This window comes from Abrus precatorius, unplaced genomic scaffold (genome assembly GCF_003935025.1).
Source record: "Abrus precatorius isolate BTA unplaced genomic scaffold, Abrus_2018 Scaffold10, whole genome shotgun sequence".
In the NCBI taxonomy this organism is placed as follows: Eukaryota; Viridiplantae; Streptophyta; class Magnoliopsida; order Fabales; family Fabaceae; genus Abrus; species Abrus precatorius.
In genome coordinates, this window is record NW_020874292.1 from 1,141,589 (window position 1) to 1,166,552 (window position 24,964).

At 31.3% G+C, this 24,964-nt stretch overlaps 3 protein-coding genes across 3 annotated transcripts; 1 reads left to right on the forward strand and 2 right to left on the reverse strand.

Annotated features, from left to right (window-relative positions):
- Positions 1–277: 277 nt before the first annotated feature.
- LOC113867064 lies at positions 278–1,270 on the reverse strand. The gene has a single exon (XM_027502026.1). The coding sequence runs from the start codon at positions 1,268–1,270 to the stop codon at positions 278–280; it is 993 nt and encodes a 330-aa protein (XP_027357827.1).
- Positions 1,271–11,972: 10,702 nt separating this feature from the next.
- LOC113865407 (TPR repeat-containing thioredoxin TTL1) lies at positions 11,973–16,130 on the forward strand. The gene is made up of 7 exons (XM_027499928.1): positions 11,973–13,265; positions 13,418–13,610; positions 13,855–14,027; positions 14,445–14,778; positions 14,876–15,080; positions 15,168–15,268; positions 15,427–16,130. The coding sequence occupies exons 1-7, from the start codon at positions 12,352–12,354 to the stop codon at positions 15,577–15,579; spliced, it is 2,073 nt and encodes a 690-aa protein (XP_027355729.1). The 5' UTR covers positions 11,973–12,351; the 3' UTR covers positions 15,580–16,130.
- Positions 16,131–21,502: 5,372 nt separating this feature from the next.
- On the reverse strand, positions 21,503–22,742 carry LOC113852850 (uncharacterized protein DDB_G0283697). The gene has a single exon (XM_027483236.1). It carries the CDS (start codon positions 22,612–22,614, stop codon positions 21,580–21,582), a length of 1,035 nt encoding a protein of 344 aa, XP_027339037.1. The 5' UTR covers positions 22,615–22,742; the 3' UTR covers positions 21,503–21,579.
- Between the last annotated feature and the right edge of the window lie 2,222 nt (positions 22,743–24,964).

Consider the following 24,964-nt stretch of genomic DNA (forward strand, 5'->3'; position numbering starts at 1 on the left):
AAGAAAAAATAACACGATCATCAAATATGTATCAAAGGGCTATGCGCTATAATTAATTTAATTGCACACTAGCTACTTATACTTCAACAATGCCAAAAATTTATATATATATATATATATAAAAACGGAAAAGCGAAAAAAATCTGCAAATGCTAACCACCAAACCACTATGATATCAACGTCATCATGATCACGATCTTAATTCATTGCATCATATCAAATTCTACTATGTAATGATTCACAAGTGGCGTACTGTTTACTCTCACCCGATCGAATCCTATTGATCAGAAGAACAAATCCACGCATCCACGGCACCTTCCCCTCTTGGGGACACATTCTCTAAGGTCTTCTCATGATGGTTCAAGCCACTCGAAACAGAAGATGAAATGTTTAGCTTGCAGCTACCATAGTTCCCATCTAAAGACCTAAACGGATCTCTACAAGCATCAGCACCAGCGCTCCTCAGAGGCATGTTCTCAGAAGCCACGTGTTCATGACCAGATATTCCATTAGTAGTAGCCATCATATGCACATTCACATGGCCATGGCTCACACCCACATCATCATCAAACGATGGCATGGGTAAAGACTTTGCAGGGAGAAGAGTGTGAAGAGGAGGAGAGGATTGGAATGCGAGTGTAGGGTGATTTTGCATGATGTTGTGTGGGTTGTGATAGGGTAGAGATAGATCAGGAGGTAGTTGGTAGTTAATGGAGTTATTGGTAGCGTTATTGGGAGAGGTCATGTTGATATTGTTGTGTAACAAGGTTCTTGGAGTTGAAAGCAATGGGTTTGGGCGGCGAGAGTAGGAGGAGAAGGGTGGTGCAGGGATTCCAGTGAATTCTTGAACCATGGATCTGAAATTGGTGGTGTCGGTGGTGAGAACCGTGGTGGGAGCACGCCTTGAAGCTCTGCTTCGCTTCTTTGAGTTTCTTACTACGTTGTTGGTAATCGGTAAAGATGAGGGTTGAGGATCCGATGAAGATGGTAAGCTTGTAGGGTGGCTGTAATTGGGTTCAGATCTTTGGGCTTGAGGGTCCAAATTTAACAAGGAATGGGGATTTTGGTTTGGCTGGGATTGAGGGAGGGTGCGGAGGTAGGCTGAAGATAGATCAAACATTGGGGGATGAGAAGGATCAACGAGGGGCGATTGGGCATGAGAGATGGAGCCAAAATGGGAGTTTGGATGATTAAGGAACGATGGATGAGCATGTGAATCATATTCTTCATCGCCACTAGAAGAGATACTTCCACTATTACCAGAATCCATAGCTTGCTAACTGCTTTGCTGAAGCAAGAAAAAGGAAACAATAAAGAGAGAAGAAGCGGAAGTTAAGGAGAGGAGGTATACATAGATAGTAAAAGGGATTCCAAATAGTAAGAAAAATAAAATAGTTTATTATGTGGCAATGAGAGGAATAGTCCCAAGTGGTGGAAGATGCAGATTATAAGGTGCAAAGAACAAGAGGGAATTACATATTTGGTAGCATATAGATCTCAATAATTGGGTAGGGAGTGAGATGAGAGTGGAAAAGGATGAAGGGGAAGGGCGGAGGAGTAAATTAGGAAGAGGGAGTCTTTGAGGAGTAGATATCTTAGTTAGTGGGTGGGTGTGTGAATTAGGGTTTGAGGGAAAGGAAAAGAAGGAGATGAATGGAGAGGAAAGGTTATTTAAGCTTTGTGCTTAGAAAAAAGAGGCCTTTAGAAGATCAAGAGCGTGCAGGGTGGGGTCGCCATTTGAGTTGAGATAGGGTGGCTGCTGTCAATTGTACTCTTTTTTAGTGTAATTTAGGGGGTTCAAAAAATTGTTTTCTTTAAATTTATTTATTAAAATAGTGTTAAAAAATAATTTACGAGTTATTTTCATTACATCAAATGTGGTATCATCTTTCAAAGTGACAAAATTTACTAATGCAAGTACACATGCCACGCATATAGTGTATATTTAAACAAAATTATATTTAATAGTATGCAGTGAATACGGTACTATTAAGACAGTATTGCTCCTACATTGGATGACTAGCTTCATCTCTCTATAGATTAATACTAATTTTACCAATCGCAGGAGCAATTATATATAGTGTTGCTAAGTGACAACGTTTCAAGAATACTAAACAAGTGAGTGTATTCTTTATTGTAAATATTTATTAATCACTATAATAATTGTAAAAAAATAAAAAATAACCACTGTTTTAAAAATATTTATGATATTATTTGCAATTGATATTTTTACAAAGATGTGTTAGGATAAAAGAGTGTGGTACGCTTAGATATTTATCCACATGTATTTTTGGAGTGTTATTACATGACAATATCATAGACACTCACATTAATATTGCTTATTGTAAGAGCAATACAAACTATACGTGCAGTATGTACAAGTGTATAACGGGTATGTAGGCGATTTTGTTTTATTTTAAAATAATTATCGTTTCCGTAATTTAGGTAAAGAAAAGAGAAATACAGAAATAATATGATTGATGGTGTTACAAAAAATAAAAAAAGAAAATATAAAAATTAAATATTAAAAATGTAGGAGTTCATGTGCAAAATAGCAGAAAGGGTGTGAACTTTTGGTGTGGGAGGAAATTATGCAAGTTTTGCCATGACAAACTATAAAATTATTAGACAAATGAATTTTCAATTCAAGATTTTTTTATATTTTTTATATTCATTATATATAATAATTATATTTTTACATTCAATTTTTTAATATTTTATGCGCATTCAATTATTTATATTAGTTTTTCTTCATGTCATTCATAAATTTTTTATTTTTCCTTTTGTTTATTTTATATCTCTCTTACACCTATTTTATACCTCACTAAATGATGTAAAAATATTATCACTCCATTTTATATCAATTCGATAAATGCATGATTAAATTTTATAACTTTTCATCATTTTAACATTGTCTAAGACTGTATGATTGAATTAATATATTAAGTTTGATATTATATGTTAAAATAATTTTTTTAGAGAGATTAAATCACTTAATCTTTATTCCTGATATTATGTTTGGATGATGTGAAAAATAAAAGAAAGAAAGTGCAGGGAGGAGAATCAAGAAGATTAAGCAAACATCTTTGTTTTTGGTCAATTCAGCAAACAGCTCAAAAAACCAACATAACCATGGACTGGATCTTTGCTACAACAGGTGCGTGGGTTTTAATGTTTTGGTCAACCCATTTTTGTATCTTTTCGTTCACCAGGCTATGCGATTTCCTCGATTTCTTTCGAGCCTTTTTACTTTTGGTTTGAGCTTGAGGCTTTAAAAAGGTTGTGATAGTTTTCTTATGGATCCTTTGTGGTATTTATGGTGGGTAGAGTTTAGGTTCCTGAGCGGGCCTACGAACATGGACTTAAAATGTGTATGCGGTCAATTTAATTTTTACATTAACGAAAATAAGTCTAACAAATAGTATTACATTTGCTATGCGAATATATTTTATCAAAATCTAAATTCATGTTTCATATCAGAGTTGTGATAAATTATGTTACGTTTATTGCCTAACATAATTCGTTTATTGATTTTCTTTAGTTTGTATAGTTGGACTCTGTTCATTTCAAGGTTAAATAAAATTAATTTTGAATTATTAATTTTTGAAATGTGTATATAAAGAATTTAAATATCATATTGTTTATTAGACTATGCATTTTGTATTAGAAAGTATGAGAATTAATTAATATTTATGCATGGAGTTTTGTTATATCTTCTTAATAATTATTTATGTAAGAGAATAATTATTTTACTACTTTGTAAAGCATACGTTTAATAAAAAAAAGCATCTGTTTTATTGTTTTAAAATTCATTTAATACATTTCTTCTTCTTCTTTTTTTATTACAATGTTATAAAATTTTCTCATACAGGATATTTATGTAAGAGACAGAAAAGGCTTGGCTTGAAGAGGAAGTGTGGGAGATAGAGCAGGTTTGGAAGAGCCTTGGATCACGTGACAAGGTGGGTTTTCTTAACGTAAAATGCACGTGCGTCTCTGCAAGACAATGTATGAAGTTAGAAAGACTTGAGCGGCAATGCTTGTTTTCATAGATCTGAAGCGTATGCTGTACAGTTCCAATGTAACTAACTTCTTCCAACAACTCCAATATTCGTTACCCACAATTTTAGGCTTTAAGATCAATAAATGATTTCTCCCTCCATCCACATTCTTTCCATATGCCAAACAGTTCCTTCTTTCAATTATTCTAAATTTACACACTTAAATTTTATCAATTGTCAAAAACATATTTAACCTTAAATTTTAAAATAGTCATGAAATATTTTTCATTATTTATTTTAAAACTTTATTTTAATTTAATAATACTCCTACCATGTATTAAAAATCACTTGTTACTTAGAAGTAAAAGCGATTATTTTTTACTTGCAAAGTTTATCCTTTCCTGAAACATGCATGCATGGATGCGATGGAGATCATAATTTATTTTAATGTCTGTTTTGTCAAATATCACTGGTTTAAAAAATTAAGTTTTTAAAATTTAATAAAAATACTACATTTAATATATTAATTATCATTTTAAAATGTTACATTTTACTTGATATTTTTATTTTCAAATTATTAACAATTTCTTTAAAAGAATATTTATCAACATGTACCTTATCTTAATGTGATTATGGGTATTAACCAATCACGCTATATACATTTCGGTGTTACCAACAGAAAAAAATAGCAAAGTAGATCTCACAAAATTGTATAGTATGTTAAATAATTTCCTCTGATTCTGAACAATATCATTTAACATTATATATACACAAAAACACACGCCCAATGTCAAGACTCGATTTTTTTTTAATCACTTAAGGATTTGTAATTGTTTTTTTTTATATATTTTTTCTTTTTTTTATAAGCCATAATTATAATATTAAAAAATTATTTAGAAAAATCACGAATAGATTATGAAAATATGACTTATGACTTGTTTATATATATATATATATATATATATATAAATTTATTGTAATAAACTTGTTGATACAACTTATCCTAACAAAACATTTTAATTTATTTTAATAAATTTTATAATTAAATTACATGTTTGATAGTATTTATTAATTTATATTGATCGTTGATATTTAAATTTATTTTAATAATATACTATAAATACATTATTTTAAAGTAAAATATATTTTACAATTATTATAATTTTATTATTTTGATACATACTATTTGTGATTATAGAATTGAAAGAATAATTTTAAAAAATATTATTTAAAATAACTTTATTATATATAATTATTTATAAAATATAAATTTTATTTTTAATTAGTAATATATATATTGATACATACAATTCATGATTTTTCTAAATTTATTTTTAATTTATATATATATATATATATATACACACACACACACAATACATATACATTGCATAAATTACTAACTAGTTTTAATTTAAGAAAAAAACACAAAACAATATTATATGTACATGTTTTTTGTTTTTACTACTTACTGTAAAGGAGTTTTTGAATATGTGCCTACAGACATATCTGCTTTTGACCTGTCTAATTCTGTGTATAGACTATAAAACACAAGAATTTTTAAAATAAAAGTCATATGTTAATATGTGTAAAAAACTTAAAGTAATTGAATAAATCATTATAAATAATATATGAGATTACATGATTGAAGAAAATGGATTTTAAAGAATAAATTAATTTAATATTTTATTGTAATCAATAAGATAAAACAAAAAACTAATGTTAATTGTAATTTAGTAGCTAAAAAAAATCTCTCGACCAACTTCAATAATAATTAAAAAACAGTGTTTAAAATGGAATTCAAAGAAAATGATTTATAATCTCTATATCTCAATCTCACATTTTAATCGATTAAATTATACAATTATTTTACACGATATTCGCAATATATGTTTAAGGAGGAATGTCTCAATCAATTTCAACAATTATTAAAAAATATTTTTTTACAAAATTAATTGTGTTATGAAATATAAAAAAAAACAAAAAATAGATAATGCTAACAAAGATTTATTTTATATTGGGAGGTAATAATCATAAAGTTTATTTTGATGTATAATGGTATGATTATGTTACTGCGAGCAGAGAATTGTTGTGTACAATATGAAATTTCATGGTTCACAACTAATTTTTTCAAATAAATATTAGCTTAGTCACTCCATATAAGAAACCTAAGAAAATGAGAGTCACCCAAACGTAACTGTTCTCCATCAACACACAGTTTTTAATTTAATGACGAGTTTTATTGAGACTCTTGATGATGTATTGATGAGTCAGATCGTGATTAATTAATTATTCAGCCTAGTCAATATTCACACGTGCGCCTTTTTTGTTTGTCATTATATATGATAAAGCCAAGGAGAGAATAGACCCAGCGCGCGTTTATATAGTTGAGAAATTGATATTTTTCCTGTTCTTAAAAAATATTGATTAAATAATTAAAAGATATTTTTTTATTAAATATACAATTTTTATAATTAGTGTCTTTAAAACATTGATTGACAAGATCTTAGTTTAAAAGTTTGACACAAGTTTTAAGATATAGATTTAACTATTTCTATTTTGATTAAAATTTTAAGCTGATTTTATATTATAAAATTTCATTTTTTCATCCATTAAATCTTCTAAGAATATACAATTAATAAAAATTCATAATGCCTTAATTTTAATTTTAAACAGTTGAGATAAATGTTTTTTTTAAATGTGACAAATATAGAGAGAGCATTCAGTTTCTATCATTGTAATGTGACAAATAATTAATGTCATCACAATATTTTAAAATGACATATAAATAAAAGGAAAAAGTGTGAGTATGACAAATAGAAGACGGATCTTACCAAGTAGAGTATGGATTAATAAATTTTAAATTAAAATATTTTATTAAGATTAAGATAAAAAATAATGATGATACTATTGAATAAAAAGTTAAATTTTTATTCTTTAAATAAAAAAAACTAATTAGTATTTGTCATAAGAAAAAAGTAAGTATTAAATTTATTATAATTTCTCATAAGAAAGACTTTGGAGTTGGATAACTTACAAGAGGTAGTATAGGAATATTCACCTGTTATCTATTGATGTAGTCCTGACTCACCTTCCGTAGACAAATCTTGCTGAGAAATTTTCAGATTTTTGAGACATTGAATTCTCACCAACGTTTGCGTTAAAGAGATTGGGAAGAGAGATTTAAGAAATTTAGAAGAACTCAGGAAATGCATTAAGTGAATGGATTGGTTGAACGGCTTCGCGTATGAAATTAAACAAATGGCTACAAAACCTTCACCTTCATAATTTTCTAATCACTCGCGTCTTTTCCTCCACAAGGGTTTTTTGGCTTAGAAATAGACCCACCACAATTATTATGATGGCCACCGACGATAGTGCAATATTCTTGTGTCGTTTTGTTCCTTACCGTGTATGTTAGGTTTGAACTAGGGACTGGTCTAAAATATTCATAGAATTACATTTGCGCATGCCCGTCGTTTGACACTATATAGGGTTGCAAACATACGTGGATTATTTTCTTAAGAAAATTATTTTCAAGTAAAATTTCATTCTACACTTACTTTTTATCATATCATCAACTTCTAATTTTAAAATGTTAAAAATATTAAGAAATATGTTACTAATTTTAAAATCTGTTTTATTTTACATAAACGACAAAATCTTGGAGATGCATATATGGATAATGCATCTATATATTCGGCGTAGAACTTTGACTGCCGTTGAAGAGGTCGCAGTGTATGTACACGTGATCCTTGTTGGTACGTACGTTGTATATCTTTCCAGTTTCCACTACACTGAACCAGAGGTCATCAGTTTGTCTCATCATGTTCTATCAATTTTTCTCCGGTCATCGGCGAGCTAAATGAGAATTGCGTTTACCACAACCTTTTCAGGTTTTGTTTGGAAAGTTTGTCTTTCGAGGGAAAGATTCGAAAAGCTTATGTCCCCATAAGAATTTTTAAGATGATATGCAATTTTTTTTTTAATTTTATGGTTTTAAATTTAAAAATTTTATATTTTTAATTAATATTTTTATAGTCTTATTTTACTTTAATATACATTATATTATTTAAAATATAAATTATGAATATTTAAATTGTATAAAATTTTAAATACATGGTCGTTATAATAATAAATAAATAATTAGATTAACAACTTTTTAGTAAAAAGGTAATTAAAAATGTTGTTATTATTATATAATTGGTACTTTTATTAATTTAACTAGTTTTTGTTATGAACAATAAAATATCTAGTTTAATGATAAAAGGTTAAAATCTAGCCATTTCATGCAATAGAAGTGATAAAAATTTTGGCACATTTTTGTTATGGTGGAGTCTAGTCAAACCCATCAGCAAAATGAAAATGAAAATGAATGATTAGGCACAAAAACGGTAACACGTCATAAATAAGAAAAACAAATCTGAGTCAAATCATAGTTTTGCCCCTCTAGTTTTTATATATAGTGTAGTGATGAGTTGTTATTGGCATTAAGCGTGGAGCGTTTAATAATTTTCACTTTAGGAACTATTTGCCTGGTAGTTAAACTATGAAATGTGAAGTTTGGGTGAACCAAACAATAATGCAAAGTTGGAATTTAGTTAGGCATGTCGTGGAGGAAAAATCTTAAAATATATGGCGTGCCGTCTGTTGCGGGGTGGTGCCGAGTATTTAGAAGCCGGCACCGACGAACAGTAAACGCGACATGATGTGGGTAAACTCTTGGACAATTGCTTCCGATAAGATCTCAATTGTCTCTAATTGGATGGTCCCAAAAACTTTCTATCTATAATGAAAATGGAATTAAAATTTTCATGCCTCAATCTTACACAAAAACAATGGGGAAGAATCCCTACCAACCTCCAAATCGTTGTAGACAATAAGGTGGCAAAACAAAAGGGTACTAAAATGGTTTTTCATTTGAATACGTGGATGCACCTTCAATGGTGGGGTCTTGGGCCCAAACAAAAATTATTTGCTTACCAAATTCAATGGAAATAATAGAAAAGAAAGGAAAAGTTATTATGCAATAGATTAAGCAAGTATGTAAAAGTTGAATTTGAAAAAGGCCTGTGTAGTTGTGGCTTGGCAACAAATCAAAGCAGCCATCATAATCAGCGATCAATTACAAAACCTTGAGCTTTTTTCAATAGGGGGAAGTTGTTACCAGCTATTATGATAACAAAGTCTCTTCAATTCTTACACTCCGGAGAAAGATACAAATATACAATCATATTTGATGGTTTGGCCAACGTGTCCATTATATCAATTAAATATTGTTCCCACAACTAACCCATGCTTTATTTTCAAATGGATGACACTAGTATTTTTTCACAACAAAATGAAAAGGATCACTTTACTATGCTAACAAATTAATTGTTTTCCGTGATTACTAGAATCATATATTTGCTTTTCAATGCTTTATTTTTGGTCAAAAAGTGCTGTCTCCCTACTTACACGTAAACCTATTTGTAATTTTATATATTAATATCATAATATATATGGATATGTATTAAGTAAAACTATGCGAGAGAAACAATTAACCAAAGATTTATCAAATGCAAAGATTTATGTAATAGTTCGCATCTAGTCCCATCATGCTTCTACTTTACGTTTCATATCGAGTATCTATGACTGTTTCTAAGTCTGTGTGTATATAATGTACCTACCAAGCGTATACCATACATTAGTTTAATTTATTTTAATCATGTTAACAAAGACTGATAAAGAGGGATGATGGGTCAAAAACACAAGTTCTGTATTAGAGTGACTAAAATTAAAAATTGTAGGGCCCGCAACTCATCCCTCCAAATTTAGTCTGAAGTAAAGAAACCGTGGCAGCTATATAATTTATTTGACTTTTTAAGGGACAAGCGTGTGATTTTTGTGTTCTTTAATGCCTGTAAATTTATGGTAATTAAAGTAAGCCTCTTTTCATTTCAACGTCTAAAAGGAAACCACATAATGTAATTTAATTCTTTAAAACATTATATTTTATAAAACATAATGAAAGCTGTGGTTGTTTTAGGATTCGAAACTTGTGATCCAGGTGGAGGAGATTAGCATATCAATAAAGCTAATATAAATTTTCAACTGCAATGAGGAACTTAAATTTCCCGGTTTTTGGATATAAGAGACCAACTAACAAACTAATTAAGTCACAGCATTCTTTGGGGAATATTCTTGGGTGGATGGAATGTCATATTAATCTATCAATATAATTTTTTTAATGTGCACTAAGAATATCTTTCAGTCAACAATTGAAGACTATTCTCTTTTGAGATAAAGGAATTAACCAAATAAATACAATTTTTCTTTTAAAAATTTCTTATAAGCATGCTTAAGAGACCTAATAATCAATTGTGGTCGACTTCATTGATAATCTATCAACAAATTTAAATATTTTTTAAAAATATTTTATTTATAAATTCTTACATTATATTATATTTTTTTTAAAAAAAGTAAGATAAAGGAATGGTACTTCTTTTAAAGTAAAAAACCTTCAAACTTAAAAATATTTATAAAAGACTAATATCTAGTTTATCCAAAACCAAAAAAAGAAAGAGTGCGGGTTCAAATATATAATCAAATATTATACACTACCTTACTTCATTCAACCAACTCATAAGAATTTGTAAATTGAAGTCTTTATTATTAAGCCAAAAGCATTTTTCATTATACTTTTTCTGCTTATAATTAATAGTAACTTTATCATTATTTAGTAATTTTTATGTTTTTAGTCTCAAATAATTAATTTTTCAAAAGATTTATTTTTATGTTAGGATTTTTTTTAAAATATCAATGTTATTTATACTTTTAAATTTTTTTAAATTGTACTCTTTTACCTACTAAATTTTAATGAAGTAGAATATTTATTTTAATCATTTATGCATATTTATCTTATGATTTTTAATGTATATTTTCATTTTTTATATAAATTAAAAAAAACCCGCACGCAATACATGTTAATTTATTTTTATAAAAGAAGGTGCTGAGAAGGGTGGGTGCTGCTGCACTTGGTAAGACGATTATCCCCTGTTTATATTTTTATGTACCCTTTAAAGAAAAGGTCAAATATGCTTCTATTAATTTGGTCTTAATGATAGCGGTATTAGACTCTATTATTGTGATCATTAAACCTTTCCATTTAAATTAGAATTAAATTAATATAGGCTGGGCCCTTGAGATGGATTGAGGGTACATTTTAACCGATTGATTCTTACAGATAATACAAGACCAAAACTCTAGAAATAATAAATTTCTATATTAGTTACATCACAGACACATACTTACGTGGTGATTAAAAGTTATCTGCTTTGTGTTAAAATAGACAGGTAATGGATCGCCATGACCAATCATAGCATTTAAATCCAGCAGACCCAATACTGTGAGCTGTGAATTTTTAAGTTCTGTTTTACTTCTCGTGTGTCCGATTGGATTTAGATTCTTTTTCCAAATACCTTTTTAAAAACACATGTTAAAATCTTAGAACCGCTAAAAGAATGAACATTTGTTATAAACTCAAAACATTAAATAAAAGTATATATTCTTAATATTTTAAAAAATATTAATATTATTTATTTTAACAATTATTGTTATTTTCTAATTCCTTAAACAAATAAAAAATTATTAAAAATATTTATTATATACAAATATAAATATTTAATTTTTACTTTTTAAAGTGCATGATAAACAGATACAATAAAAAAATTCTTTTAATTGATAATATTAAAGGAAAATACACTAGTTTATCGCATAGTTAATAATCATAATAATATATTACAATGTATACTAGTTAAAAAAAAAACTACCTATTCTATGTCTAAATACAAATGTGTCATTATTTTCATCAGCACGTCAATGTAATGGTAACCACTTCCACAGAAAAAAAGTGTTTTTCTTTGACAGAAGATAATATCAAAATTGGGATTTGGAATGCTACAAAATAATGCGCGTGTTAGTATTCTTTTGAATGAATCCTGGACATTTGGCAGTCTCTCTCCAGAGCCTCAAAAAGAGATCAAGTAGGTTTCTTGGAAGCCACTCTTGAAGGCTTGGAGCTTTATATATGTGTACACACACAAGTGACACAATATCCTGTACAGGCCAGGAGAACAAGCGTCTTACATAAACTCCATCATATTCAGGCCACCATTTGATCATTTCACTTTCATAACTTCTCAGTTTCTTCTCTTTCTTTATTGGTTCAGTTTTTATTTTTTGTTTTTTATCCTTTTTCTCTCTATCTTAGTACATTCTGTTCGTGTCATAGTGACTTGGACATATACACACACTTATTCTATCTCCTTTGCTAACACATATCTTAAAGGAGGGTCATTCTCAAACACTCATGGCAGGGAAAGCCAAGAACAAGATGAAACTTGAATTGGGTTGCGGTTTGATGGGGAGAATTTTGCAACTCAAAAGCAATAGGCTGAGAAAATCCTCTGTTCATTCACTACCCGTGAAGCCTAGCAACACTGCACAACACAAGGATCATGCCAAAAACGAATCCAAGAGGCCTCAAAACCATGGATCAAAGGTTCCAAAAGATAGCTTCACTGAGACTGTTCCTACACCGAAAGTGGAACAGAATCCAGCCACAAAGAGTCCCTCTAATCATCGTGCAACTTCTGCGTATCGAAACATCCAAAATGGAAGACCTTCAGATGCTGCAAGAAGCTCAGTTCAACAGAACCACGATTCCAATGATGAGTGTAAACAACAGAAAGAGCATGCTGGTAATTCTCTGGAACTTGCTATTGCTAGGATAAGTACAAGCACTAGTCATCAGCAAAACAACGAGACCAAATCCCCAGCCAAAGATTTAAGTGCCTTGAAACTCACTGGGAATTTGATTGTGAATAGCAGCCCAAGAACTAGTGTTACCAAGAATAAAGAGTTGAATTCTATGTCCAGTTCTTACAATAATAATACAAACAAAGGTTTAATGGGGAATATCTTGAGGAAGAGCGATGATGAGTTTGCACAATTTCGAAGTCCAAGGAACAGCAGAGTGGACCCTGAGGTGTTCAAATCCATGGGGAATGAAGCATACAAGCAGGGAAGATTTGGGGAAGCTTTGGCTTTGTATGATCGAGCCATTGATCTTGACTCCAATAAGGCAACGTATCATTGCAATAAGAGTGCAGCTTTAATAGGCTTGCGACGCTTTCCGCAGGCAATAGTTGAGTGTGAGGAAGCAATCAGATTGGAACCTTCGTATGGCAGAGCCCACACTCGTTTGGCAACCATATATTTCAGGTACTCTACAATAATTATTATGCATGTAAAAATATGTTTCATTCAATTTGCCATGGACTCCTGGGAAATTAAACAGGGATTGAATTTTGGGTTGTGTTTTGGTGTCTATTTTGTTATTACTTTTTCTTATAGAATTTAAAATTTTATTGCAGATTGGGAGAAGTAGAAAAGGCAATGAATTGCAATCAAACAGCCCCATATGTAGATTCCATCCTCGCTTACCAAGCTCAGACTCTTCAAAATCACCTCAACAAATGCAATGAAGCTCGGAAAGTCAATGATTGGAAATCTATATTGAAAGAAACCCAGGCTGCAATTTGCTTAGGTGCTGATTCAGCTCCACAGGTTAGTTTTCTTGGTCTAATGTTTTATTTTTTGAGATTTCTTTCCTCTGTCTTTTTTTTTTCTGGGGGTACTCCTACATATCATTTGATTTTGTATCCAATTTCATCCTATAGTCACTCTATGGCCAATAAGGCTCCCAAATGGGTATTCGAGAATTCCACTTTATTTTATATAAGTTCCATAATGATTGATCGATAAGCGGCTTTGGTATGTCTTATGCTGATTAAAAAATGGTTGTTACCAGGTCTATGCTTTACAAACTGAAGCCTTGCTGAAGCTCCTAAGACATCAAGAGGCATACGCAACCTACGAGAAAACGCCAAAACTTGACCTTGATAGTTGTAACAAATTACTTGGCCTGGCTCGTAGTGCTTACCTATTGATGATAGGCGCACAAGTTTACTTGGCAGCCGGCAGGTTGGTTAAAATGCTTTATTTTGATTTTTAAACAAATTATTCAAACATGATCTCTGTGGGTGGCGTGATATGTAAAGAAAAACACCAATATAGAAAGGACAAAATTCTCGAAGAAGATTAATGCTGAGTGTTATCAACCAGGTTTCCCAATTTTTTTCCACCCAGTCTTTTAACAGAAAGGTGGCATGACATATTAATTAGTTTTATAAGTTTGACTATGTTAATGATGCATACTAATACAAACAAATTATAGTCGTGTAACTCGACCAAATTCTATATTATACACTGAATGACCGAAGAAAAATACTATCTTCACTCTACTGTTGCTCTCTTTATACTAAAAGATGAAAGATGATACACTATGTGAGTCTAATTTGGAATGATCCCAAGTAGCTTTGAATCTTTTTGTGCTGACAGGTTTGAGGATGCTGTGACAGCATCTCAGCATGCAGCTAAATTTGATCCAAGCAGCAACGAGGTGAATGCAATGGTAAGGAGAGCCAGAGCAGCTGCATCAGCTAGAATGAGCGGTAACCTACTTTTCAAGGCATCAAAATTCATGGAAGCATGTGCTGTATACAACGAAGGACTAGAGCATGATCCATACAACCCAATTCTGCTATGCAACAGGGCAGCATGTCGATCTAAGCTAGGCCAATTTGAAAAAGCAATTGAAGATTGTAATGTAGCCCTTATAGTTCAGCCTAGTTATAGCAAGGCAAGGTTGAGGAGGGCAGATTGTAATGCCAAGGTGCTTTAGTTTCTATTTCAATATTAACTTCTGCTGCATAGTTGATTGCAGTTAATAACCTTTTCCTTGTTTTCCTTTTTTTTTTAAAACATATTAGTTGGAACGATGGGAAGCTGCCATTCAAGACTACGAAATGCTAATAAGAGAAAAGCCAGTGGATGAGGAGGTGGCCAGGGCTCTGTTTGAGGCCCAGCTCCAACTCAAGATGCTACGTGGTGAAGATATTAAGGACTTGAAATTTGGTGCAAATTTGGTTTTCATCTCAAGCAATGATCGGTTTAGACATTATGTAACTTCACCCGGTAAGTCATCTTTGGCTGTGTTTTTATGCAATTAAAAAATTAGGCATTGAAATAACAAATACTTACCATTTGTGGGCAATTGAACAGGGATGTCTGTGGTGCTCTTTTGCAACAAGGCAACCCACAAGCAAGTATTGCTTGTTTTGGAGCAAACCTGCAAGAGATACCCATCAGTTAATTTTCTTAAGGTTGGTTAATTTTAAATTTTTTAGACTCTGCAGCATGTGGGGTTGTCCATCTTTATGTAGGAACAAAGAAAATTTCTACATTTCAAATGCTTCATTGCTCCTACCTTGTGACTTTAAAAAAATGTTAACAATCTTACAATTGAAATTTACAATTTTAGGTGGAGATTGAAGACCACCCTTACTTGGCAAAATCAGAAGGTGTGAACTCCATTCCAGCCTTCAAAATATACAAGAATGGATCAAGGGTTAAAGAAATTCCAGGCAACAACCACGAATTGTTAGAAAGATCAGTTATATTATATAGCAGCTGAAGAAAGTCACACTTCTTCAAATGACAACATATAGACTGCAGGATGAGGAAGGTTTGAATTTTCAGAAGGGATGTGAAAGGAAGACGTCCAAAATAAATCAAGCTAATTGTTTGTGCTTCATAAATTTGGTGACCTTGCATATAAGGCAGAGGAAACCAAAAAAGCATAGCATTGTTACAGGCCGTAGAAAAGTTTACAGGAAAAGGAATTCTTTGTGTTAGTAATTGATTCTTTTAATCCTTTGGATGTTTGAGCAGTCTTTAATTCTTCATATGCAGTGAATATTGATCTTGAAACCTGAACAACTTCAGCTTTTTTCATTGATAAGTTATATATTCTTTACAGGAGTGGTTTTTTACCAGTGGACATTCTAAATTATTATAGCAATGTAGTAGAAGGAACCCAATTGTTGTACATTACAGAAACTTTGTGGAATACGTGAACATTTGTTATGCCCTTGTTAGTTGTGGTGAGAGTTTCTATTATTTTAAATTTTATCTTTCAAGCTTGATGGTTCAAACACACATTGTTTTCCGCTTAAGCAGGCCAGAGTATGTTTAGATTAGAAATAGGTCCCTTTCATCCTCTGTTTCGAAGCCATTTGAGTAATCTCACGAAATTTTTTCATAACATTTTTATCATTATTATTACATTACTTATTTTATTTTACAATTCTTTTACCAATCTTCTTCTTTGTTGTAAAATTTATTGTAAGATTATGAAGTGCAAATCGCATTACTTATTTGTTTGTTCCACTTTGGTTGCTGTGATGCGCTCATTGCAAAATAGCTTGCTATTCTTGGATCTCAGAACTAATGTAGCATGTTATGATTTTCGTTGCTGCAGCCAAACTCCCGGTTAAGTAAAAGAAACATCGTCATAAAAAATATTTTAATGCTTGATTGTATTGTTTTTAGGTAAAAAAAAATTGTTTCTAAAATTAAATATAATTCATAAAAGACATATCTTTATATCAACTTAAAATTTTCATACTATTTCTTTTACAAGTTTAATTTTGAAAATTTTTAATATCTTATTTTTAATACATTCACTTTGCAGTAAATGATGGATTGTTTAGAAAGTTAAGACAAAATCTGGGAAAAAATGAAGCAGAGTCAAAGTAAATGATGAGGGTGGGTGGGATGAAAGATTGACCACACGGATTGCGCCGTGGATAGTAAACTCGTTGGCGTATGATTATTATAATGGTTTCATGTTAAGGCCTCGTGTGTGGGAGTAATAAGTAAACATTTGGCCCACTCTGTTAATAGATACAAGCGTGTGACAGTACCATTCATTTGTTTTTAAAGAAATAGAAGTGAAAAATATAGAAATAAAAGTAAAAGTGTTGTAATAATTTTATAATTATTTTTTTATTATATGATCTATTTTTCTTAATTTTATTTTTTAAATTATAATAGAAGAGATATATACTTTTTGTACAAATAGTGTTTTTCAAAGTAAAATATTACTCCGTTGGATGAGAAAAAAAGAAAAAAAATGAAAGAGATTATGTGCGTGCGTTTTACTATAAAAACACTCTTCAAAATAAGAAAGATTTGTGTGCAGCGTGTTGAGCTTTAATTGTTATTTGTGGGTGGAGGTTTTACTGTGAAGAGTGTTTATAAGTTTATTTGGATAAAAAAATTATTTAATCCAATTCATATATAGAGTTAGATTGAATTTTTTTAACATATAACTTATATCAACCTAACTCAATCACGAACAAGTTAAAGATTAAGTAATTGAACCTATACTTAAAAATAAGAATAATTATAATCTATAAAATTAAACAACTACTAAATTTAGTAGAAACAATATCAATGTTTGTATAAATTTTTTATTTATACTCAAATAATAAATTATTTATTAATAATCACGTTTAAAAGTACATATTAAAATATATTTTTCTATAATATTTTTCTATAATATTTTAATATTATATATATATATATATATATATATATATATATAAAATCAAGTCAAATTCATTAAGTTATGAAAAGTAGAGTATATAACTTTGAAATCCAATTATATTTTATCATTGACTCTTGTTGATTTTAGTTTGGTTTAAGATGAGTTGATCAGGCGTATGCGGCCCATAAACACATTTATATATGATTAATTTTTTAATTATTTTCTTAGTTTTTGTATGGAGATATTCAGTGTTTTTATTTTTATAGGTAATTAAATATGTCTTTACTTATACTTTTTATTTATGTACTTTTGTTTCTCATTTAAATAAATAGAGGGGTGTTTTCTATTTTTTGTTATTTTTATTAATCTAAATAACTTATCCTTAAGTATTATATATATATATATATATATAATTTCTTCTATTTTATTTTTCATCCAAGTACAGCATAAACGAGTGTTTAATTTTAAATTTCTGAATGCAGATGATTATCTTTTCAATATTCGTTCTATTTGCTGAGATGTTCTGAATAAATTTATCTGTACCATTGGGATCTTAGACCACCTTTGAGCCTAAGGTCCAATGACGTAATCCAAAGTTGAGTTAAAACTGATGAAATAGTTTTATTGGGCGGAAAAAAAATCAAACAATCCTATATTAGTGAGACAGTTACATCTGGCGACTGGAGAAGAAGCATTAGAATATTCAATGAAAACATGAAGTGCAAGGCAGCCGCAAGCAGCAAGCTAGGTAATAATAATAATATTGCAAGTTCACAAAAGCTGTGATTCCATCCTGCCATTGTAGTAGTGACTAGACAGCAATCACAGTAACTTCAGGCATGATCTAGGATTTTGATGCAAAGGAAAAGACAAAAATGTTGAGTGGATGGGAGAGACAAATATACCATGCCAACTTGCATACATGACAATGGTTGGAAGGTTACTGAGAAGTCCAATAGTTAAACTCTTGTGATTGACCCCCGAGCCAGGAGCGTGAGCCAGGGGATTTGTGCTTATGGGAATCACTTTGATGCTCCTTTCAGGTTTCAGCATTTAAGAGTAGTCTCAAATGTCCAACAAACATCCTTCTGCTGACAGCTTGAGGGTGTCCAAACTGAGAAAGGGGCCAATAGAACCTCCCTGCCTCACAATTAAAAGCATCACAACAACATTCATAACTGGGGCCACCCCACTCCTGAATCAGTAGTCCCTTTTTTACTTTTTGTTTTTAGGTAGCCACATTCAACACACAAAAGTTGAAGCAGTTTCTGCAATTAAACTTTTAATAAGTGCTTGCTAAGGAGTAGTGTTTCTCCCAGTATCAAAAAAGATAAAAAAAAAAAAAGAGAGGAGAGAGACGTGTTTAGGATAAGAGGATGATGTCATGCAAATAAAAATAAAATGCTGTGAGAACCAATATTACCCGTATTTAAGCCATGTTGTCTTAATTTCATTTTGAAAATAATTTTAATGCTACACGTTCAGTGTTGAATGGTAGATAAAGAAATGACTTAAATCCCAGGCTGTCTAATCGAAAATCGACATAAAAAATTGGACCTCCAAAGATGTCACAGCTACAGTGGTCATTGGAGATTGTTTTGACTCAGTTCAAAATAATTTCTGCTTGTTGAGATGTCTACACGGACAGTGTAATATGTGGACTTGTTTTCCTCTAAGCTTCTTAAACAGTTGATTCATCGGTTTGAATAGCCCAGAAAATTTTAGCTAGTAACCAGATCTTAGTTATGGATTCAAATCTTTTTAGTTTTTATTTATCTGTCCCTTTCTGTCCTATATTATCTTAACAAAATTATTAGAAACTAAAGGCAAAAACAAATTAGTTAACAATATTTTATTATTGATTGTTTTAAAAAATTATAAAAATTACACTACATTAAAAATAACATAATAACTTCATTAAATTTATTGTATATTATAAAGACAGGTTACGGATATGGGTTGAATCCCATGGGCATCAGAAATTTTTGGATGGTTGATCGCGGCCATTCATATCTTGCTTTTTTTTTAAAAATACGTGTTGTGTTGACATAGAATTATAACTCCCGATTCGTGCCAAACAATTGAAGTGTCTTTTAAGTCTTTCCGGGCTAATCTTATAGAGGAGGATCCTCTATAGTCCAGTGCCCTAGTTTTGCAAACTTGCTAAACGAAAAATCATACCCAACCTCCATAAATTCTCAAACAATTGTGCTAAAACCACGAACTATTGCTCACGTACTGAATAGCTTTCGAATTATTCGTGTTTGTTTTAGATTTTACAGTAGGTGGGAAATGGACCTTGAGCATATAAGTAATGCAAACTCGTCTCTTGAAAAGAATAGAAGTTAAAAGCCCTAACAAAAAGAGAGAGTTTTGGAATTTGATCTGCGTACAACGTCACTAGTTATTGCTGTTTATGTCTATTTTTCTTATTTTTGTCTGTCCTCGAACTTGGGTGTGCGTTGGCTTAGCTGTTGGTGATTGTTTTCCTCGGTTCAAGGCTGTAATCCCTTTGATATCATGAGTAATACTAGGTTGGCTTAATTATGTTTTATACCTCCTAAAATTTATTATTTTTTTTATTTTTATATTTTAAAAAATTATTAATTTTGGTTTTTCTTACTGATTTGACTTTATAAAAAAGTAATATGTAATAATATCCGAATTAATCACATTATTATTTAATAATAATGTTGCATTAAAATTGATAAATTTTAAAAATATATGGACTAAAACAATTTTTTTTTAGGAATCAAAATAAATTAGAGTATTTTGAGTGGGCAAAAACATATTTAATCACCAATTAATTTTACACATTTTTTACAATATTTTTTTAATTATTTTTATCTCTTTTTATTGCACTACATTTTTTTACTATAAAATAAAATTTACTAATTTTTTTTAGCCTCAGAAAGTGATATGACTAACTGATAAATTCTGCTAATTTTTTTTTGTTCCATTAGTGAGAAAGGCACGTATTACTTTTTCTTTTTAATCTCTAGGTCTACTCACTCGTTAACCTGTCCTAAACACAGGTAAGTTGGCATTTTTTTTTATCAAGGATAAAAATATGTTAAATCATTTATAAAAAAATTCATAAATAATAAGTAGTGATAGATTTATAATGAAAATAGAAGAAGAAAAAAAAAAAACAAACAGAATTTCGAGCTTAAAATACATGACTAAGAGGTATTTATTAGTTGACACAAGATATAGTCATTCTAATAATTTTTATGGGTGTTTTATTTAAATCTGTCTTGTTTCACTATTCTAACTTGACTTAAGATTAATTTGATGAGTTAAAAATTAGATTCAACGTGTTCGATTGATATTTTGTATTATCCTAACATGCTCAACGCATCTTATTATTTTAAAATTTGATACTTATGTGTTAATGATATAATATTTTAACTCAATTCACAATGTTTATATAATATAGTATAATATATGTTGATATTATTTTTTAAAATTATTTATTGTAAAATATATCTTAATTTTATTATTATATTTATTTTTTCATGATCGTAATTATAATATTAAAATTGATACAATTTGTTGACTTATTAAATTGATTTAATCTTGCAATCTTAACTGTGGTGGAGTGAAATTTAAATAATTGACCCAATTTACATTTTATATCCAAGTAAAAAATAAATTAAACCCGCTACAATCCAAAGCATAAACACTCGTATCAATTTTGATTCAATCTTAACATCCAAACCAGGCCACAGAGAAAAAGCTGACGGGCACCAAAGTTCAAAGTCAAAGTGAGAAACGAACTGCAATTCAAATATTTAAGCACAAAAATTAGAAAATATATAAAATTGTATACTCTGTAACTAAGAAAAATAAAATTACATATTACTTTAAGAAATAAGTAAGAATCTACAGAACAAATTCTTACAGGTACACGCGAGAAAAATTTTCCCGGGTACTTATAATAAGAAATTAAACTGTACAGATCAACGAAATAAATGAAAAAAAAAACGGACACTGGAATTTTAACATTAGATTTGGCAGTTGTGAAACCAAAAATTATAAGAAAAGCAACAGAGTACCGAGTAATGATGGGTGATGAAATGATCATCTTTTCCAACTTCGACTCCTAGACATGGGATCGCTCATCCCACCAACAATCCATGTCTCTTTCGCAATCTCAGATGAAATCCCGTAAAAATCAGAGTCACATCGCATCACCACCACCTTCTCTTTCTTTCTCTTCTCTTCCTCTATCAATGACTTTAAACTCTGTCCTTTCTTTACCTCCACCTTCCCTTTTTCTTTTTCTTTTTCTCTGTTTTCACTCTCCCCCCCTTTCCCCTGTTTCTCATTATGATCCTCTTCACTCCCTCTCAACCAACTTTTCGCAGGAGCTGACCTACAACGCATGAGCAATAATGCGTTCGGAGGAGGGACATGCACACTCGGTCCATCAACATCATCGCCATCTCTCACATTGTCTTTCTCCTTTGTTTCTTCCCTGCGAAACCCGCCATTTTGCTCCTCTTGCAACACCATGAACCATTTCGAAAAAACCGTTTTTGATGCCTCGTTGTCGTTTTCTTCCATCCCCTCGTGGTTTTCTTCATCTTCATCAACGTCATCCTCGTCTTCTTCCTCTTCCTCTGTGGCGATGTCGGTTCCAGAGAAGGATCCGAAGCACCGAAGGTCGAACCTTATGCTTCGTAAACAAGTCAAGAACTGCATCACCTCCTTCTTGAAACCCAGAGATTCGGCCCAGTTGAAACGCTTCCTTTGTTTCTTGTCATTGTGGATTTTCTCTATCTCTTCCATCACCGATTCCCAGCTCCTGCAAGCAGTGGTTTTGGGCCTAATCTTGATTTGTCCGGCGCAAGTCACTTTTGGAGAGGTTGGTTCTGTAATTTCGGAGCCCATTGACTTGGTTTTGGCCCATAGAAGAGGACTGGCTTGGCCACCGCCACCGCCAACTTTGGAGAACGATTTCTTACGGTGGTGGTGACGTTTGTTGGGCTCTGAAGGCCTAGCTGGGCTGCAAATGGGCTTGGGCATTAGAGTAAGATGAGCTCGAGAGGGGAAACATACTAATAGATCTGCTGAGGGTGCTGCTTGTGCTTTGGTTTCTCTTCCCTTCATCATCGTGCTTGTTTAGATTTCTTCTGGGTTTATGCGTGTGTATAGTGTGTACTTGTTGCTACTGCACCTTAGATCTCGTGCTTGTTGTGTACGAATGGTGGTATTATTTTCTTGGGGTGGTTTCGGGTTTGTTTAGGTTTTAAAAAGAAAGGAGGGAAGCAATGACAGCTTATGCAGTTATACTTTAGCCTTTATCTAGGTGTTCCTACCCTTTATCTATTGGTTTGTTCAATTAGTTCTTATTGCGCTACTTTTTGGTCCCCACCCCCCCCTCCTTTTGAGTTTGGGGTCACGGGATATTTAAACAAAATTAAAATTAAACCCTGTGTTAGTGCTTAGCCAAAATATTTTAAAAAGAAAAAAAGTTAATGGAAAGCCAAAGCCCACGAGGCTTGCTTCATGATCCAATCATGGCTACACCTAGTGAGCCCATGCCAGATGTCATGCCCTCTTGTTATTTTGCTAGTACCCACGAACACACACGCCCTCAACCTCAACTACCAAACGACCCCTCCTATGGAACCCACAACTTTGTTGTGTGAGAGAGTGGGGATCATTGCTTAGAGATCAGTTTGAACTCAGTTTCCTTTTAATTGCTTCTCAAGGGACACCCCTGCTACACAATCATTCAAATTATTCGAACGAACAAACCCTTTTCAAGTCTAACTAGAAGCATTAACGCCTAGTTAATTAACAAGGATTATCGATAAAGTAATTCATAAATATTTTGTTACCCTTTTCTTTTCTTTTGTTGTCTAATTGTCTCTTACTTTTTAAACATAAGCAAATATACGTAAAACCAAAAAATGTGGATTTTAAAAAATGTTAACATGGAATGACAGTGTATAAAGTTATAGATAAATATAATGGTAAAGTGTACGAATATGATTTGACAGCAACAAGTAGGAAATTTCTTAGGTCTAGGTTGTGGAAATTTCTGAACTACCTTTATTCTCTTTCCTTTTCCTCAATCCGGAAAATGTTGCAGCCGGACTAAAGTAATTAAGGTGTGAAACGGGGATTAATTAAAGTCAGGATGCCATAATGAAGACGGTAATGCACTTGAGAGCATGGGAAAAATGGTCCCCTCCAGTCATTATGCAAGTAGCACTAGGTTTAAATTTTTATGCTTTACCAGAAAGAATCATAGAATACCCTTCTTCATCTTTATGATTTAGTTCATAGTTGTCATCATGATATGGGGATCCTCTAGACTTCTATTTACATATTCGATGTGGAACCATGTAAACAAAGCGAAAACTACAAGGCTTAGACAGGGAAAGTAACCGCTCAAATGATACATGTGTCTCACTCAACTATTTACATTTCAATTATCCAATATATTTTGAAAAGCTTGTCCTACCCTGCATGGTTTTTACATTAAATTTTAATTACAAAACTCACTCTTACTAGCAAAATGGTTAAAATTCAAATTTTGGGAGGATTGACATCAGAATTTAAAATATCCGAGAAAAATGAAAGATAAAGATAACTTTAGTGAGAAATATGAGCGACTATTTTGAAAAACCAGAGTCAACAAATCATCTCATTGTTGCTCGATTCACTCTCAGTAAATAAGTTTACGTGTCTGCACTTCTGCATTTCAATACATAACAAATTAAAGTAGTTACATTGAATAGAAAGCTATCTGAAATTATTAGGATTCTAGTTGAGACATATAATGTCCTTGGTATAACCTATAAAGTCGTAGTTAAAAGGGTTATATACAAAGCTCGCAAGCTATTAAGTCAAGATGGCCCTTCTTCTTTAAGAAGTCCAGAGAGATAAGTACATGTATGTAGTATATTACGTACTAAAATGACATTAGACTTGCAATGTAAATGTATAACTGTTCCCAATTGATTCCATTTTCTGATATCAACCGGAGATATGTGTTATGTTGGGCAGTGACGTTTTTGAAGTAATTTTCACTATCCACAGGCACAAATGTGGATTGGACTGCGAACTAGGGGTTGGCTCAATCTCTTAACATTTACTTTTCTGAATTATTGAAAATTTATCTTTATCTTTCCTTCAAATATCAGTTTTGATTTCCCAATCTCTTACACTAGATTCCAATCATAACACAAAAGACGACTTTGTCTGAACATTTTAGTTCCTTTTTAACACTGAATTACATAAAATTTTCAAATTCAAATTTTCCTAGAAAACATGACGATCGAGGGTGAAATCTTTTATTTCTACTATGGTTGCAGTGGAAGATGGGGAAGCCATCTGAATGTTCTAATTGATAATTCCTGATTAGTTAGTTGTGCACGCTTTGAGTAGTTTACCAATATATGATTAGGTGCATTTTAGCCAATGTCTTCAGTTTTTAATTTTTTAAAAACGT

Bases quoted from the DNA above. Each gene is read 5' to 3' on its own strand.
- LOC113867064 (XM_027502026.1), bottom strand. From the start codon at position 1,270: ATGGATTCTGGTAATAGTGGAAGTATCTCTTCTAGTGGCGATGAAGAA.
- LOC113865407 (XM_027499928.1), top strand. From the start codon at position 12,352: ATGGCAGGGAAAGCCAAGAACAAGATGAAACTTGAATTGGGTTGCGGT. The intron at 13,266-13,417 runs GTACTCTACAAT...ATTTTATTGCAG, and splicing joins TTGGCAACCATATATTTCAG to ATTGGGAGAAGTAGAAAAGG. The intron at 14,779-14,875 runs GTGCTTTAGTTT...AAAACATATTAG, and splicing joins GGGCAGATTGTAATGCCAAG to TTGGAACGATGGGAAGCTGC.
- LOC113852850 (XM_027483236.1), bottom strand. From the start codon at position 22,614: ATGATGAAGGGAAGAGAAACCAAAGCACAAGCAGCACCCTCAGCAGAT.